The sequence below is a fragment of the Bufo bufo genome, chromosome 5 (assembly GCF_905171765.1).
Source record: "Bufo bufo chromosome 5, aBufBuf1.1, whole genome shotgun sequence".
NCBI classification, from domain to species: Eukaryota; Metazoa; Chordata; class Amphibia; order Anura; family Bufonidae; genus Bufo; species Bufo bufo.
The window spans coordinates 44,282,861-44,300,793 of record NC_053393.1 but is presented as its reverse complement, the minus strand read 5'-3'; the positions used below and the strand labels follow the sequence as shown (position 1 = coordinate 44,300,793).

General features: G+C 47.0%; 1 protein-coding gene across 2 annotated transcripts in view; it reads right to left on the bottom strand.

Annotated features, from left to right (window-relative positions):
* Positions 1-17,933, bottom strand: part of FAM91A1 (family with sequence similarity 91 member A1) — a 59,598-nt gene that overhangs the window by 30,109 nt on the left and 11,556 nt on the right. For both annotated transcript variants that reach the window (XM_040432342.1, XM_040432343.1), the window contains exons 4-9: positions 13,426-13,483; positions 10,288-10,355; positions 5,928-6,041; positions 3,115-3,205; positions 1,307-1,369; positions 929-1,035 (exon numbers count right to left, since the gene is read on the bottom strand). In XM_040432342.1, the coding sequence (XP_040288276.1) occupies positions 929-1,035; positions 1,307-1,369; positions 3,115-3,205; positions 5,928-6,041; positions 10,288-10,355; positions 13,426-13,483 (501 nt within the window). The remainder of the gene's footprint in view (positions 1-928; positions 1,036-1,306; positions 1,370-3,114; positions 3,206-5,927; positions 6,042-10,287; positions 10,356-13,425; positions 13,484-17,933) is intronic.

Sequence of the window (17,933 nt, the reverse complement as noted above, 5' to 3'; positions counted from 1 at the left end):
CGTGCGGGCGACCCTTGCGCTGGCGGGATGTAGGGGAGCTGGGCTGCCCTGATCCACCTTGCCTTCTGTGGGGGAGGCAGCAGTGCGGGTGACCGGCACTGGCGCAGCTCAACCCCGGGAGAACAGAGAGGTCTAGTGCGTCTCTGTTATCCCTGATGATCTGGAACAAAAAGAAAAGAAAAAAGTAAAAATCTAAAATTGAAACAAGGAGAAACCAGCCCTGCAGAGCAGGGAGTGTCTTGCCTCCTTGGACACTAAGCAAAAACTGGCAGTCTCTCTCTCCAGGCTGAGGGTATAGCTGTGGAGGAGGGGCTTAACAGTCTTCACTTAGTGTCACGCCTCCTATGGAGATGAGCTATACCCAAGGTCTTCTGTGTCCCCCAAGGAAACTGGGCGAGAAAGCTGAAACACAAATTCACAGGCCATGGATTTACAATCAGATCTCACTCTATGTCCCACAGCAGGTGGATAAGACTTTTAGAAATACCACTTTACAAGGTTTGTATTATGTATCATGCAATTTCCCTGTGGAAACTCGCCCTATGTGGCTATACCTTAATTAAAGGGGTTGTCCAGCTTTTTTTGTTTTTTGCACCCCAGCCTGGAATACCCGTGGAGAAATCCATACTCGCATGTGCTTCCACGCTACTTACTCCATTCTGGGTCTCTCCACTGGTCATCCAGCCTCAGTGGTTATGTCCTCACATCAATGCTGTGTCTTGTGCTGCTTGAGGACACGTCACCGCTGAAGCCAGTAATTGGCTGCAGCAGTGCAGGTGACCCCGTCTGTGTGGAAGTTGACAGATGGGACTTGAAGACCAGTTATGGATACTGCTTGCCAGACCCCGGGCAAAACGACTTACAGCCGCCAAAAGGGAACTGTAGCGTTTCCCATGGCCATAAAGTCCTGGACAGTTTCCTAACTTACCTCTGCCACGTTGGTGTGCTCATCTATAGAGACAAATATCTTGTACAGCAGTGTCTCAAAGTAGTCTCCTTGTAGCCGGTTCATCACAAAACCTTCCAGGGGCGGCACTGAGAATTGCAAAATTATTATTTTTCCAATTTGCTGCCGGTAACAGGCAATTAATACCCTCAATAATGGCTGAAATATAATCTGATTAGATGGATCACTAAATAATACCATGGCAGGAATATACTCAAATGTAAAGCTCATTCCCAGATCTCTAAATACTCGGGGCCTCCCTGATGTTGGATTTCCAAACCATTACATTTCGCCTTTAGGGTTTGTCGCTCAGCTTTCCTGAAAATCCAAAATAATGGAATAGTTAGACATGGCACGTACCTGCTATGCAGCTGTCATCCGAGATTGGTACATCCAGATATATAAAGCCTTTATTATAAAGGCCTAAAAGAGAAGAAATCCATGTTACAGACCAGTATTTATAAAGTAATGACGTGGTATCTCCGGGACATGCCATCACCTTATGATCAGTGGGGGTCCCAGTCACTGCTTCTCCCTTTACGGTGATCCCCTGACCACTTACTGTGAAAAGGAACTACAGTAAGTGAACGGGGCCAGCGGTACAATCCCATGATTACCTGGGAGCGCTGCTGTGCAAGGAAAAACAGTGAAGGGGCAAAAGAGCTAAATGAAGGCTGTGACAACCTCATTCTCAAGATCGGTGGGAGTCCCAGAGGTCGGATCCCTACTGATCGTACGGTGATGACAGGTCCATGAGATATGATGGGAATATGTTATAAAAGGTCATTGAGTAGTGGAAAGGCTATGGACGCCATAGACATTTATATATCAGTGACTACTCTGCAATATTCATTCCTTCATTCATTTCCAGACCTTCTGATATTCAGTTTGTAACCTGCTCTTAGTTTTAAACTTTTCTCACACAATCGCATCCATCCCAGTAATACCGTACATGCTGGATCTGCATGTCCAGGAGGCTGCTGTCTTCCACTGCAAACCGCCCAATGTCTACAGCCTGTGTGAGCCGCCCTCCTTGGATCCTCCCTCCTCCTTCCCCAAACATACATTGACCTGTACAAGCTCATGCTGCCATCTCTAAGGGCTCATGCACACAACCGAATGCCCTCCGTGAGCGGGCCATATGTCCTGGAGCGGCATACATGGTGCGCACAGCATCATAGGTTACTATGATACTGTGCGCATCATATGATCTTATGAGTGCAGGACAGTAGTCCCGCAGGCGGCCCGATGCACACAGTATCATAGTAACCTGTGATGCTGTGCGCTCCCGTGCGCATGATGTATGCTGCCCTGGGACATATAGCCCGCTCACGGACCGTATGTCTCGGAGGGCATACAATCGTGTGCATGAGCCCTAACACTGAGAAAAGGGAGGAGAAGAGCAGAGAGAGCCATCAGACATAGAAGCAGAACCCAGAGCGCTGACGACAGTATGTCAGATTCAGCAGCACTAGCAGCTAGGTGGAGAACTTCCACACATTCTGCAAAAGCAAAATGGTAGGAAATCTTTTAATGAAGACTAAGGGGCCCATTTATTAAGAGCGACATTTTAGAACCTGTGTCAAGACTTATACCTGGCGGTAGATCCGCCGGAATTATGTAGAGGCGCTGCCTCATTCTCCTCTCTGCTCTGCTTGTCAGGGATTATGATCCTGAATACAGTTGATGAGATCTTCAGCTGAATTTCTGTAGGAATGGAGTTCATGAGGAGACATGAAGGACAGAGAGGACGGACAGGACAGACTGTGGTAATGGAGACTGCATACAAGAGCTGCTGCTCATCAGCCACATCCCCATCTCCTCTCTGTCCTTCATGTCTCCTCATGAACTCCATTCCTACAGAGATTCAGCTGAAGATCATATTAAACTGTATTCAGGATCATTATCCCTGACAAGCAAAGCAGAGAGGAGGATGAGGCAGCTCTTTAGCGTTGAGAAGTAACTTGTCCTCCTATGTGATTAGGACAGGTTTTGTTTGTACTAATAGGACGGCGGCCATTTTATTTCTCCTAATGATTGTTCCCTAGACAAGAGACACATTATAACTAATGAAAGGTATTTGGGAATATATTTATAATAAAGTAATATTTAAGTATTTTCATCTTCTTAATTCCTGGAGAACCCTTTTATGCCTTCCTGTTACTTACTATGGACAACATTGTGCTCCAGAGAACCTGCCAGCTGAGGCCCGGAATCAATAATTTTATCAATCATCTTCTTTTCCACATTGCTGCAAATCTAAAGAGAAGAAAGAAAAACGGAAACTCTTCACTAGAAGTCAATGAAATGATAAACGATAACTAGATAAAAATGATAATAGCACACCAGGAACATGCTATTTAAAAGAGGTGATAAACCTAGAAATGGACAAGGGAAAAAAAAAAAAAGAACGCCTGTTCTGTAAACCACTGACACGGACTCCACACAAAGTCTATGGGACTCACAGGGATAAGGCTGCTTTCACATCTGCATTTTCCTTTCCTTTCTCCGTTATAGGAGCAGAAGAACAGAAAGGATGGATTTGGCACAACTGAGCCGAACGGAGCCTGTGGACCCCATAGACCAGGGGTACTCAACTACTGGTTGTAAAGGTCCACATACCCGAGTCTGCTCGAAGGTCCAAGCTGAAAAAAAAATTTAAGCAGGGACAACACCAGTGGCGTGTAGCACTACATTCATTTTTTTTTAGCCATACCGCCAAGTCCTCCTAATCTCCTTTCTGCCAACCAAACAGTAAGAATGCCCTGTCAGAGCCCCAACTAAACAATAACAAGACCCCATCTAAGTCTTCAACACATTTAGTGTCTGCATGTGGAATCTTCCATGGCGAAATAGATAGTACGATACTACATGTGTCTGTGAATACAGCAATATAGTGAGTGAATGGGATGTGCACCTCAGGCTCACATGCTAGCTAGGACATTACTGCTGAAGTACTGGCAGGACATAACTTCGTAGTGCTCACATTTATTTCCCTCAGGAATCTTAGTAGACTTAATAAAAGTTGCGTTTTATTATCTGGGATAAGAGAGGTCATTAGCCTTAACAGGTTTGAATTGTTTGTTTTCTTTCAGAGCCCCCTAACAATAATGATGCCCCTTAGTGCCCCTCAGACAGTGTGATATCCCTTAAGTGCCCCACAAAGTATGTTACCCCTAAGTGCCCCCTCACAGCAGGGCAATCCATTAGGTGCCCCTCGCACTGAATGAGGCCCTCTTAAAAGCCCCCCCCCCCCCCACACAAACAGTATGATGCACTCTTAAAGCTCCCCTCGGAAAGTGATGCCCCTCATATGTCCCCCCCACAGTATGATGCCCCCTTAAGTAGACTTCACACAATATAATGCCCTGTTAAGTCTGCTTCCCCCTCAAGTCCCCCCCCACACAGTATGATGCCCCCTTAAGTAGCCCACACACAGTGATGTCCCCCATAATAATTTTACACCCTTTAGGGTCCCTCGCCACAGAGTTATGCCCAGCTCCCCACCCAGTTTTGCTCCCTTTAGTGAACCACCATAGAGTTATGGACCTATGGACGCCCTCCCACAAAGTTATGCCCCCTCAAGTGCCTCCACACATAGTGATGCCCCTTTAGGTGGCCCCCAAACACAGTAAAGCCCCCTTATGGATTATGACTGCCACACACACAGTTATGCTTCCTTTAGTGGCACCCACACCATTATACCACCTTAGATGTCCCCCTCAAAGGGTCATGCCCCATTAGATGGCCCCCCTGCACACAGTTATGTCCCCTTTACTGGCCCCCACAGGGTTATGCTCTGCCTCCGGTGTAAAAACTCACCTACCCCACGTTCCACTGACGAACAGAGCCGCTCTACTGTCTGTGGCTGAGCGCAGCAGGCGTGATGAGGTCAGGACATGGCACCTGCATGCGCTGGACTGCTGGCAGCACGGAATGGTGAATCGGGGCGCTGACGGCTCCCTGCTTCACTATTCTATTCAAGTGGATCTGTGTCCTCAGGACTCAGATTGAGATGAATGCGTAATATGCAGGGGTCTGCACAGCTGGTAACCGCGGTCCGCCAGTTGAGTACCCGTGCCATAGACTATAATGGGATATGTTAGATTTCCGTGCAGCCAATGACTGGCTTTGCAGTGATGTGTCCCCCTGCAGCATGTGACCCAGCAGTTACGTGACACATGACCGCTAAAGCCAGTCATTGGTTGCAGCGGCACATGTGACCACGTCTGTACCCCAGCAGGAGGTAAAGAAGCTGGGTACCAAAAGATGCCAAACTGGAGCCATGGCGGAGGACGCATGGCGGGAAGCAGATGGGTAGGACACTTTCATTAGGTCATACACTAAGCGGTACATAATTACAAATAGAAGACTACCCAGGAAAAAAAAAAAAAAAACTTTTAAAAAGGACTGTACATTGGAATTCTGGAGGGAAAGAAGTTACAAATTTTGGCAAATTTTCTTTTTTTTCTTTTCACATGTACTCGCCACTTCATTGTCAAGTTCCACTTCTAAAAGGTAAGTGGAACTTGACAAAAGGGAGTTTGGCTTCTCGCAGCCCGACAAATGTAGTATTATTTAGGCTACAAAGAAACATAATCTATGGCAAAGCTGTGAGCTGCTACAGACTTGACTTTCTGGCACACGAGCAACTGGAGATGCAACCAATTTATGGTTCGGCGCACACCTCTAAGGTGCATTCTATTCCAGTGCACAAAATGTCAAGGCTTAATACATTTTCCCCTATGAACGTTGTGGAAACGCGCATATGTGAGCGCCTGCAACTCCTCTGTGAAACTCCTGTCCTGAGGGTTTGCTACAATGTATCAGTCTGGAGTCCAGAGCATTGCTTAGACTGGATACATTATAGCAGAAACTTACACAACAAAATTTAAATTCACTGACAGCAAACATATGTTAAAAAAAAGGGCAGGGAACTTGACTAGAAGAGAAGTGCTGGTGTGAAGTTCTGGGCTGGTACCTTGATGTCATCTTCAGTGATGTACCCGGCCTGCACCACCCACCAGGCCTCCACTGCTATGTCCACTGGTTTCACTGGCAGTAAGTCACGGGCCGTTTTCCTTCGGAAAAATTTCTAAGGAGGAAGAAAATGTCAGACGATTATCACCACGCAGACAGAAAAGCAGTTTGCATGGAAGCTTAGGCAATGTGGTGCCTTCATAGACACTTGTTACTTTAGACTGGTGTTCCCATTTAAAAGGGAACGTCACGAATTTAAATTCAGCGTCAGTCATTAGAGGTAAGCCTGTGGATGAGAAATCACCTGTTTGTCCTTTCACTGAAATGTTGTACCTATTTATTTTTAAACCTTGCCTGGGGGCAGCCATATTGGATGCACACACATCCTACCTGTGCTTTTCTGTACAGACAGTGCCACAGGTTGAAGGTGCTCTATGACAGCTGCAGTGGATAAGAGTTGAAGGGGTTAACCAGAACTTTCATATTGAAGGCCAAGTATCTGATGGACGGGGGTGCGACACCCCACACACCAGCCGATAAGCTTTTCCAAAGCAGATCTGGCACTGGAACTACACAGATCTGCCCATTGTATAGTGGAAGGAGCGGGTCACTGCAGCATTGCTCCTATTTACTTAAAGGGCCTATCCCATGATTAATGTGAAAAATGAAGATCAGACATCATATAGCACGTGACCATCTCTTTCTAACAAAGAACCAGCCCTGTACCTCACATGGGACCAGAGATCTCCCCGTTCATTGCTCTGCTAGATTTATATCAAGCCGACAGCTCAAGGGGAGTGTCTTATCTGCTGCAGCTCTGGGGGCGTGTCCATGCTCTCCCTATCACAGCTCAGGGGGCGTGTCCATGTGCTCACCCTATCACAGCTAAAGCGGCGTGTCCATGTGCTCACCCCATCACATCTCAGGGGGGGGAAGGGGGTGTCCATGCTCTCCCTATCACAGCTCAGGGGGGGGAAGGGGGTGTCCATGCTCTCCCTATCACAGCTCAGGGCTCAGGGGGGGTGTCCATGCTCTCACCCTATCACAGCTAAGGCGGCGTGTCCATGCTCTCCCTATCACAGCTCAGGGGGGTGTCCATGCTCTCCCTATCACAGCTCAGGGGGGTGTCCATGCTCTCCCTATCACAGCTCAGGGGGGTGTCCATGCTCTCCCTATCACAGCTCAGGGGGGGGGAAGGGGGTGTCCATGCTCTCCCTATCACAGCTCAGGGCTCAGGGGGGGTGTCCATGCTCTCACCCTATCACAGCTAAGGCGGCGTGTCCATGCTCTCCCTATCACAGCTCAGGGGGGTGTCCATGCTCTCCCTATCACAGCTCGGGGGGGTGTCCATGCTCTCCCTATCACAGCTCAGGGGGGGGGGGGGTGTCCATGCTCTCCCTATCACAGATCGGGGGGGGGGGGGGTGTCCATGCTCTCCCTATCACAGCTCAGGGGGGGGTGTCCATGCTCTCCCTATCACAGCTCAGGGGGGGGTGTGTCCATGCTCTCACTATCACAGCTCAGGGGGGGTGTCCATGGTCTCCCTATCACAGCTCGGGGGGGGGGGGGGGGGGGAGTGTCCATGCTCTCCCTATCACAGCTAAGGCAGCGTGTCCCTTTAAAGGGCAGATAGAGGACTATATATTAGTCTCCAAAAAGTGAGAAAATTCAACCCCTCCTTCAGAGACCAAAATGTGACAGGGAAGGAGCAAACAGATGCATGACAAGTCAGACCCCTCAATATCGCAGTGCTATAGCAGAGACTACTAACATGCCGTACCATTACTGGACTGGAAATACCCCTTTCAGAACAATGTGGTGTGTAGCAGATCCCAATAGAACCCATTAAAAGGAAAGTCACATCTCACAATATGACTGGTGGGGGTCTGACCCGTGGGACCCTTCTCTGATGCCGAGAACGAAGGGGCTGCAGCTCTGATTCAGCATTGCGGCCCCTTCGTTGCTTTTCCCTCAGGCCACTCACTGCGCAGGGATTGAAGTGAATGGAGCCGCACTTCAGTTCTCTGCAGGAAAAAGACACAGTGCTAAATCGGCGCTGCGGAACCTTCCTTAAAGGGATTCTGTCACCTCGTTTTCGGTTATAGAGATGCGGACATGCACGGCTAGATCGCCCGCTAGCATGTCCGCAATATACCAGTCCTATAGGGCTGTGTGCTTTTATTGTGTTTAAAAAATGATTTTATAGATATGTGAATGACCCTGGTAAGGAGCCCAAGAGCTGTACTAACCTTCCTGGTGCCCAGCCTCGCCCCCTGTGAAGGAGCCCAGCACCGCCTGCGTCCTCCGAATCTCCTACTTGCTCACAGTTAGATTGCCACGAGCTCACGCATGCGCAGTGCCGGTATAGTGGCTGGGCACCAGGAAGGTTCGTACTGCCCCTTGGGCTCCTTACCAGGGTCATTTACATATCTATAAAATCATTTTTTAAACACAAAAAAGGACACAGCCCTATAGGACTGGTATATTGCGGACATGCTAGCGGGCGATCTAGCCGTGCATGTCCGCATCTCTATAACCTAATACGAGGTGACAGAATCCCTTTAAAGAATGTAGGGGCCTCCGAAGTCCCCCCCCCCCCCCCCCCCCCACACTAATTATAAAATGATGGCATATCCTAGCAATATAGCATTTTATAATATGCCCTTTAACATACACATGGTGCCTTTTGTACATTTCTTCTGGCGTGTCCTCTTTAAGTGAAGTAAATGACTAAACTACGGCCTATTAGGCCCCTTTCACACGAGCAAGTTTTCTGCGCGGGTGCAACGCGTGACGTGAACGCATAGCACCCGCACTGAACCCTGACCTATTCATTTCAATGGGTCTGTGTAGAGGAGCGTTTTTTTACATGCATCAGTTCTGCGTTGCGTGAAAATCACAGCATGTTCTATATTCTGTGTTTTTCACAGCCCTGGCCCCATAGAAGTGAATGGGGCTTCAGTGAAAAACGCATTGCATCCGGAAGCAAGTGCAGATGCAATACGTTTTTCACTGATGGCTGCTAGGAGATGTTGTTTGTAAACCTTCAGTTTTTTATCACACGCGTGAAAAACGCATTGCACCCGCGCTGAAAAAACTGAACAACTGAACGCAATCGCAGACAAAACTGACTGAACTTGCTTGCAAAATGGTGCGAGTTTCACTGAACGCATCCGGACCTAATCCGTCACGCTCGTGTAAAAGAGGCCTAGGGCAGAGCAGGACTCTTCACTGTAATCTGTACATCAGAGAAAGATTCCAAAGGGAATTAGAAGCCAAGGGAATTTCCATTCCTTCCAAGTCAATGAATGGGGACTGGACTGTAAACTAAACAGAAACATCTCAGAGCGCTCGCACCTCGTCACCATCATTTACGGGATATCCCTGGGAGCGGCTGTGAAAAACAAAGGATGAAAAAGGAGGTGACCTCAACAAAAAACGACATTAACCATACGTCAAAGGGTTGTCAAGCCTCATCTAAATAAAGCTTGAAGGGGTTATCTGGGAAATCATTTCGATGACCTATCCACAGTCCCAGCACCCCACGGATCAGCAGTTTCAGGATTCTGCGTCGCTCATCAGAGCTCCCAGTAGCGCAACGGCCTCCCAAGCACAGCGCCGTACATTGTATAATGGTTGTGATTGGTATTGCAGCTCAGCCCTAATGACTTGAATGGGGCTGAACTGCAACTAGGCCATGTGACTGAGGTACGCTGACGTCACATGGTCTTGGAAGAGGCCAGCTGATCGGCGGGGGGCCCGGGTGTCGGACCTCTGCTAATTGCATATTGATGACCTATGCGGAGGATAGGTCATCAATATTAATTCCTTTAAAGGGGTAATCCAGGATTTTATTATTGATGGTCTATGAGTGTGGTGGTGAACCATTTAGAGGCCGGGTGCCTAAACTGCAACGCAAAACCCACTTATTTATTGCAAAGTGCCAACAAAGCAATTTAACCTGAATACTTCGGTCCAATATAGTATATCTTCCATGTACTTTATCATTTAGCTATAATAGCCGGCCTACATTCAGTGCGCTGCCCGTGCCGTTCATAGTGCGCCCTGCGCTGATGAATAGAAGGAAAAGTCTAAGGCGTATTGGTACACCATAGACTTTTTCCAGGGCGCGGGTGCCCACAGAGAGGGCTCTGAGCGACGCCTTGGGCACCCGTGCCATAGGTTCACCACCACTGGTCTATGATGTGGTGTGTCCAAAATACTGTGTGTAGTGGACCGAGCGGGTTACTGCAGCATTCACTTCAATGGGAGCAGCGTGCAATTCCATTATAGATGGTACCAACCAAACCCCGTAGAAAAGAGGACACTTAGGATCAGTGTTAGAAAATCCTGCTACTTACCTTAGATGATCGACACTGGTTCATCAGATCAATGTACTGGTTTCTTCCTATACCAAGGAGTCTTAGGCCTGAAAAAAAGAATCAAATAAAGCATATCATATATACACATATACATACACTGACCAAAAATATAAACGCAACGCCCGGCTGCCTCTCGCCGTGCCGCCGCCGGAACTCTGCCCCTGCCCCAATTATAGTCAATGGGGACAGAGCGGCAGTCCGGGGGCACACGTGAACTAGCGGCAGGATGGATCTGACAGGCTGTTCACCCGCCAGAACAGCCTGCCGGAGTCCCCTGCCGCTAGTGTGAAACTAGCCTAACACAGATTTAGACAGATTTGTGAATATTTGAGGGTAATGGGTCTTTTGTGTATGTAGAAAATGTTTCAAATCTTTGAGTTCAGCTCATGCAAAATGGGACTGGCTGAAGGACCCGGCTTCGCTCGGGTATATTTAATCTATTTCATTTAATGTTTGTGTGTGTCGTTAAAAGTAGGGATCGACCGATATAGATTTTTTAGGGCCGATACCGATAATTTATGCCGATATTCTGTGAATTTTCATTTTTGAAAAAAAATAAAAAATCCTACACAAATCTGCTGAAAATGAATATGTTTATTGTTAATGTGTATTTATTTATTTTTTTTGTAAATCTTTCTTTTTCATTTATACTTAATATTTTGGTGTTGTTTTTTTTACTAACTTTTAGCCCCCTTAGGGACTAGAACCCTTGTCCTATTCACCCTGATAGATCTCTATCAGGGTGTAGATCTCTATCAGGGTGAATAGGACCTCACACTCTCCCTGCTGCTCTGTGCTTTGTGCACACAGCAGCATGGAGCCGACTATGGCAGCCAGGGCTTCAATAGTGTCCTGGCTGCCATGGTAACCGATCAGAGCCCCAGGCTTACACTGCTGGGGCTCCGATCGGAGGAGGAGGGGACCCTGTGGCCACTGCCACCAATGATTAATGGTGGGGGGGGGGCGCACTGCGCCACCAATGTTTTTAATACGGGGGTGGGGGGCGCACTGCGCCACCAATGATTAATACTGGGGGGCTTGGGGGGGCGCACTGCGCCACCAATGATTAATACTGGGGGGCTTGGGGGGGGGGGGGCACACTGCGCCACCAATGAAGATAAATCTCTCATTCATTCATATACAGGAGGCGGGAGCTGGCTGCAGAATCACATAGCCGGCTCCCGACCTCTATGAGCGGTAGCTGCGATCTGCGGCACCTGAGGGGTTAACTACCGTGGATCGCAGCTACCACTCATAGAGGTCGGGAGCCGGCTATGTGATTCTGCAGCCAGCTCCCGCCTCCTGTTCAATTTGAATGAATGAGTAAGATAACATCATTGGTGGCGCAGTGGCCAAAGCCCCTCCTCTTCCCATCTGTCTCTTCATTGGCGGCAGCGGCAGCACAGGGGGAGGAGACACTACTTCCTTCTCCCCTGTGCTGCTGAGGGAACGCGGAGAGCGCTGAGAGCAGCGCGATCCGTGTTCCCCATACGTTATCGGAATATCTGCAAAATAGATGCCGATAACTGTCAAAATCCTGAATATCGGCCGATAATATCGGTAAAACCAATAATCGGTCGATCCCTAGTTAAAAGATATCAACACTATCCACTATAACAATGACATCTACAGCACCCCGCCCCCTTAACAGTGACCTCCGCAGCCCCCCAACCCTTAACACTGACCCCCCCCCCCCACAGTGCTCCGTCCCTTAAAATTGGACCTCCACAGCAGCTCAACCAGTTAACTTTGACCTTTACAGCAGCCTTCCCCTTTAACAGTGACTTTCACAGCATACCATCCACTTGACAATGACCTCCACAGGGGCCTTTACTGGATCGGGGGCGTGTGCTTTTGAACAGCTCACTCTCAGACAGCAGCACAGTACTGTCTGAGTGTGAGCTGCAGGGACAAAGTCACCCTCCCTCCCACCTCTGCAGCTGACAGAAGTTTATTTTTACCTTCATTTTTTCAATCCCCCCGTCGACTCAGGGTTGTTGCGGGGGCGTGGCCTAACCAGATCAAGGGCGTGGCTTAGTGGGGCATGGGCGGAGTTTAAAGTCTTTTGAGGGTGGACACATTGTGGCAGGGGGCGTGTCTGGGCTCCTTCCTGCAAGAGTGACACCCCTCTGGGCACCTTACTGGCTCATTTGCATACCAAATAAACTGGATTTTCAGAGAATAAAAACATCTATTGCTGGAACAAAGGCACATCTGGAAATAAGGTACTCAGTGCTATTAGGCCATGGCTTTACTTCAATAGCTATTATCCTGGTGACAGATTTCCTTTAAAGCTCACCTACAGCAGTGAAGATAAATGGCTGGGTTGTTATGGAAACCTGGAGTAAAACTGTGTATGTGGAGGCTAACGGCCTGCGAGCTTCTATTGGATGATAAGGGTCATGTGACCAAGCTTCTATTGGCTAATGCATTTATTGGGAATATCTCAGGAACGGTACGTATTAGAGAGCTGAGACCAGGTCTAAAACCTTCCCGGACACCTGATGTACCTGTGTGCCAAATTTCGTGATTGTAAATGCGACGGTGCGGATTCCTTGGTGGACATACATACACACACACACATACACTCAGCTTTATTTATTAGATATATATATCTTCTATCATATCCAATATTTTTTTGGCCTAATAAATCTAAAATAAAAAATGGAGCATGGCAATAGGTGTTCATTAAAAATGTCCTATCGATTTGTTTCTACAGCAGCTGTGCGGACTAGGCATCTCCATGGTAACAGACAACAACCTCTGTGTAGTCTGATGCTGCAGTCATACTCCCTTCTAGCTGTCTTCTACCATTTTTAATGATGTCCAATTGCAGCGTTGCTTTAGCATCCCTCTTGGCCAGTCAGCAGCTCTGAAAGGCATCTTGTGACCTACGCTGCAGGACTCCTCAGTCCCCGAATTCGCAGATTACTAAGGCCCAGAAGGATAATATGATACAACCCATGACCAGGATGGCCATTCTTTTTCAGCTGTTTTGGATGGCAGTTTATAAGTGAGGGTAATTATACCAACTAGTATAACGCTAGAGGTGCCGTACTGATTCCGTTATTGTAATTTTCAGGGTCTGGCTCTATTAGACTGAATACTCATACTCACAGTCTGCCGCAGTGAAGTTCGGAAGGGAGTCATAACTTTTTTCACTATTCATTATGTCCTGTAAAAGAAGAAAGAAAAAAATAATAATAATAATTTGCAGCCATATCTGCCAGAGAATCCTCAGTGCAATAACTGGCAGGCGGGACTGGATTCCTTCAGCACAAACAACCAATTATTCACAGTTCATGAAGGATCCTATTCAATGACAGCAAGCAGAGATAAAGAAAACTGTGAGGACCTGATACAGAAAGTACAGCATGGTAGTGGTGCTGTAGTTACCAGCTCTGTCCACTACACAATTGAGGGAGCTGTCCAACAGAGCAACAGTGGATCAGCTTAAGTTTTTAAACCATTTAGGCTACTTTCACACTAGTGTTTTTACCGGATCCGGCAGGGTCCAGCAAAAACGCTTCAGTTACTGATAATACAGCCATCTGTATTATGAACGGATCCGGTTGTATTATCTTTAACATAGCCAGGACGGATCAGTCATGAACACTACTGAAAGTCAATGGGGGACGGATCCGTTTTCTATTGTGTCACGGATGCGTCCCCATTGACTGCATTGTGGGTCATGACGCATCCCAGGACGGAAAGGAAACCGCAGCATGCTGCTCTCCAGTATGGGAACGCAACTAAACGGAACGGAATGCATTTTGGAGCTTTCCGTTCTGTTCAGTTACGTTTTGCCCCCATTGACAATGAATGAGGACAAAACTGAAGCGTTTTTCTCCGGTATTGAGCCCCTGTGACGGATCTCAATACCGGAAAATAGAAACGCTAGTGGGAAAGTAGCCAAAAAAACTAAAAATAAATTTAAAGTTGGGGGGGAAAAAACTTTTCCCATTGACAATGTGAAAAAATCTAAGCAATTTTAAAAAGTGAAACGACATTATAAGGACAAAATATTAGATTATTTATCACAAGGGGTGAACACTGTGTATGTGTGTATATATATATATATATATATATATATATAATAAAATAAAAATCAAGAACTGTTGTTTCATGGTCTCTATACCGTCCAAAGAAAATTGAATACAAATTGATCAAAACAGAAGCCAATAAGAACTACGGCTCACGCTGCAAAAAAAACTTCACGTGTCCATTGACAGAAAAGGCAGTGTTTGGTATTGCATCTTGACCCTGAGGCAATATTAAGGAGATTTATCAAACTGGTGTAAAGTAGAATTGGCTCAGTTGCCCATAGCAACCCATCAGATTCGACCTTTCATTTTTGACAGCTCCTTTGGAAAATTAAAGGTGGAATCTGATTGGTTGCTATGGGCAATACTTTACACCAGTCTGATAAATCTCCCCCTATGCATCTCCATAGTAACAGACTGCAAAAAGTCTGTGACCGGTTATCCTGCAGGCACGCTCCCTTCTATCTGCCCCCTTCCAAACAGATGTAAGAGACAATAGAGGACAGAGGAAAGGGAATGTGACTGCACAGAATTTATCTGTTACCATGGAAACACATTGGTGAAGTAGAAACAAAATGGTAAAAAAATAAAAAAAATAAAAAATCTTTTATCAAGTCAGTGATGCCCTATTTAAATGGAGCAGTCATACTTGTCCTTCAACTCTGTGGGGCTTCCAGAGACAGGGGAGCGCTGTACTTGGCCATCTCTGGCAGTCTCAGAGAGCTGAAAGGAGCAGCACGAATGACCGCCACTCCACTCAAACATGGGACCAAGGTAGGTTTTCGTCATCTACGACGGCCCCAGAGGTCCAAACCCCTCCTCCAGCCCCCGATCAGACACTTACACCCTATCCCAGGGGTCAGCAACCTCCAGCTGTTCAGAAACTACAACCCCCAGAGTGCTTCATTCACTTTTATGGGAGTTAGAATAACAGCCGAGCATGTTTGCATGCTGGGAGTTGTAGTTTCACAGCAGCTGGAGTGCCGAAGGTTGCTGATCACTGGCCTATCCCCTTTAACCCCTTAACGCATTCTGCCGTACATGCACGGAGGGCTGATCGCACTGACCGCGACATAGAAGTGGTTTGCGGCGGGTGAAGGAGCGCATCGGGTCCCCCGACCTGCTATGGCAGGGACCCGATGTGCCCTATACCTTCCACGGCATCGGGAACTGCCTTCTACGGGTGCCCAGGAGATCCAGCCCCAGGCTCGGTCTACTAGGCAACCTGTTAGTGTATGACACTGAGTCATACACTAACAGGCAATGCATTACAATACAGATGTATAGTAATGCATTGCAGAGGGGATCAGTCTCCCAAAAGTAAAAAAAAAAAAAGTGTTTTCAATAAAAAAAAAAAAAAAGTTTCACGTTAAAAAAAATAAAAATAAAAATAAAAATTAACACGCCCCTTTCCCGATTTTATAATATTTTTTTTTACCCACATTAGTTATCGCCGGGTCCGTAACGACCAGCTCTATAAATATAGCACATGATCCACCCCGTCCAATAGACACCTTAAAAAAATAAAATAAAAAAACTGTCAAAAAAAGCAATTTTTGTCACCTTACATCACTAAAAGTGCAACACCAAGCGATCAAAAAGCCGTATGCCCCCCAAAATAGTACCAAACAGTCACCTCATCCCGCAAAAAATGAGCCCCTACATAGGACAATCGCCCATAAAATAAAAACTATGGCTCTCAGACTATGGAGACACTAAAACAGGATTTTTTTTTTGGTTTAAAAAATATTAGTGTATAAAACTTAAATAAATAAAAAAAGTATACATATTAGGTATCGCTGCATCCGTAACGACCTGCTATATAAAAATATCACATGATTTAACCTCTCAGGTGAGCACCGTAAAAAAAAAATCTAATAAAAATGGTATCAAAAAGCCATTTTGTCACCTAACATCACAAAAAGTGTAATACCAAATTATCAAAAAGTCCCCCCCCGCTAAAATAGTGCCAATCAAACTAACTGTCACCTCATCCCGCAAAAATGAGACTCTACCTAAGACAATCGCTCATAAAATAAAAAAATCTATGACTCTCAGAATATGGAGATACTAAAACATATTTTTTATTTAAAAAATGCTGTTATTGAGTAAAACTTAAATAAAAAAATTTAAAAAAAGTATACATATTAGGTATTGCCACATCCGTAACGACCTGCTCTATAAAAATATCACATAACCTAACCCCTCAGGTGAACACCTTAAAAAATAAAATAAAACAGTGTAAAAAAGGAGATTTTTGTAAAACTTACCAGTAAAATCTCTTTCTCGCTCTTCATTGGGGGACACAGAGACCGTGGGTATAGCTATGTCCTCTAGGAGGCGTTGACACTAGTAAAAGCAGTTAGCTTCTCCCCTGGCAGCTATACCCCCTCCAGCCTGGAGAGAGAGCTTCAGTTTGTGTACAAGCAGTAGGAGAAGCAAGCCAACCAAGAAAAACACGTGGAACACCAACCATGTCAAAAGACCCAACAGGGTCCTAACCAGCAACAGCCACAACTGTGGTCGAACAACAATACTGGGTGGGTGCTGTGTCCCAATGAAGAGCGAGAAAGAGATTTTACTGGTAAGTTATACAAAAATCTCCTTTTCTCGCCCAAATTCATTGGGGGACACAGGAACCGTGGGATGTCCAAAAGCAGTCCACAGGGAGGGAAAAAACCACAGACCCATGGAAGCAAGCGTCCCTGCAGGCATCTAAGAACCGTCGCCTGCAAGACCACGCTGCCCAGGGCAGCGACCACCGATGCATAAGTATGCACCGGGTAAATTTTTGTGAACGTGTGTAAGGAGGACCAAGTAGCCGCCTTACACAACTGAGCAGCCGAAGCGCGATTCCTCCGAGCCCAAGAAGCGCCTACTGCTCTGTGGAGTGAGCCGTGACACCTAAGGGCGGAACCCTGCTCCGGGCGCGGTATGTTTCAGCAGTTGCAGACCGAATCCAACGTGCAATCGCCACCTCAGAGGTCGCCAATTGCTAGCGAGGACCCTTCGGAAGACAAAAAGGGGTTCCCCCAACTCGGACTCCTTTCTGATGGATGTGATAGCCACAAGAAAAGACTACCTTCTAGGACAAGAGCCGGAGTGAGATCTCCCGCAAGGGCTCAAAGGGAGAAGACTGGAACGCTGAGAGAACTATATTCGGATCCCAAGGCGGTAAAGGACGGTATGGGAAACCAGAGTACACTGGAAGCTGCCCCAGGATAGAAGCACCAACACCGGACCCATCAAGGACTAAGGGCTAAACCAGGTCCAACCCTGATTGTAGAAAGGATAGGACAGTGGGGAGAGAAAAAAAACGGAGTGAGGGGATGTCCTGGCTTTCACAGAAGCCCAGGAAGGACCTCCAGGTCCGAATAGTGCCTGGGCGATGCAGGATTCCTGGCCTGAATCATAGTGCGGATGACGTCCGCCGAAAATCCTCTCCACATCAGAATCGCGGTTTTAACAGCCACGCCGTCAACCAAAGACCCTAAATGCTGATGTAAGACCGAACCCTGTGAAAGAAGGTCGTCTGAGTGGCAGTAACCAAGGAGAACGAGAAGAACCTGGGTAGGAGGGCCA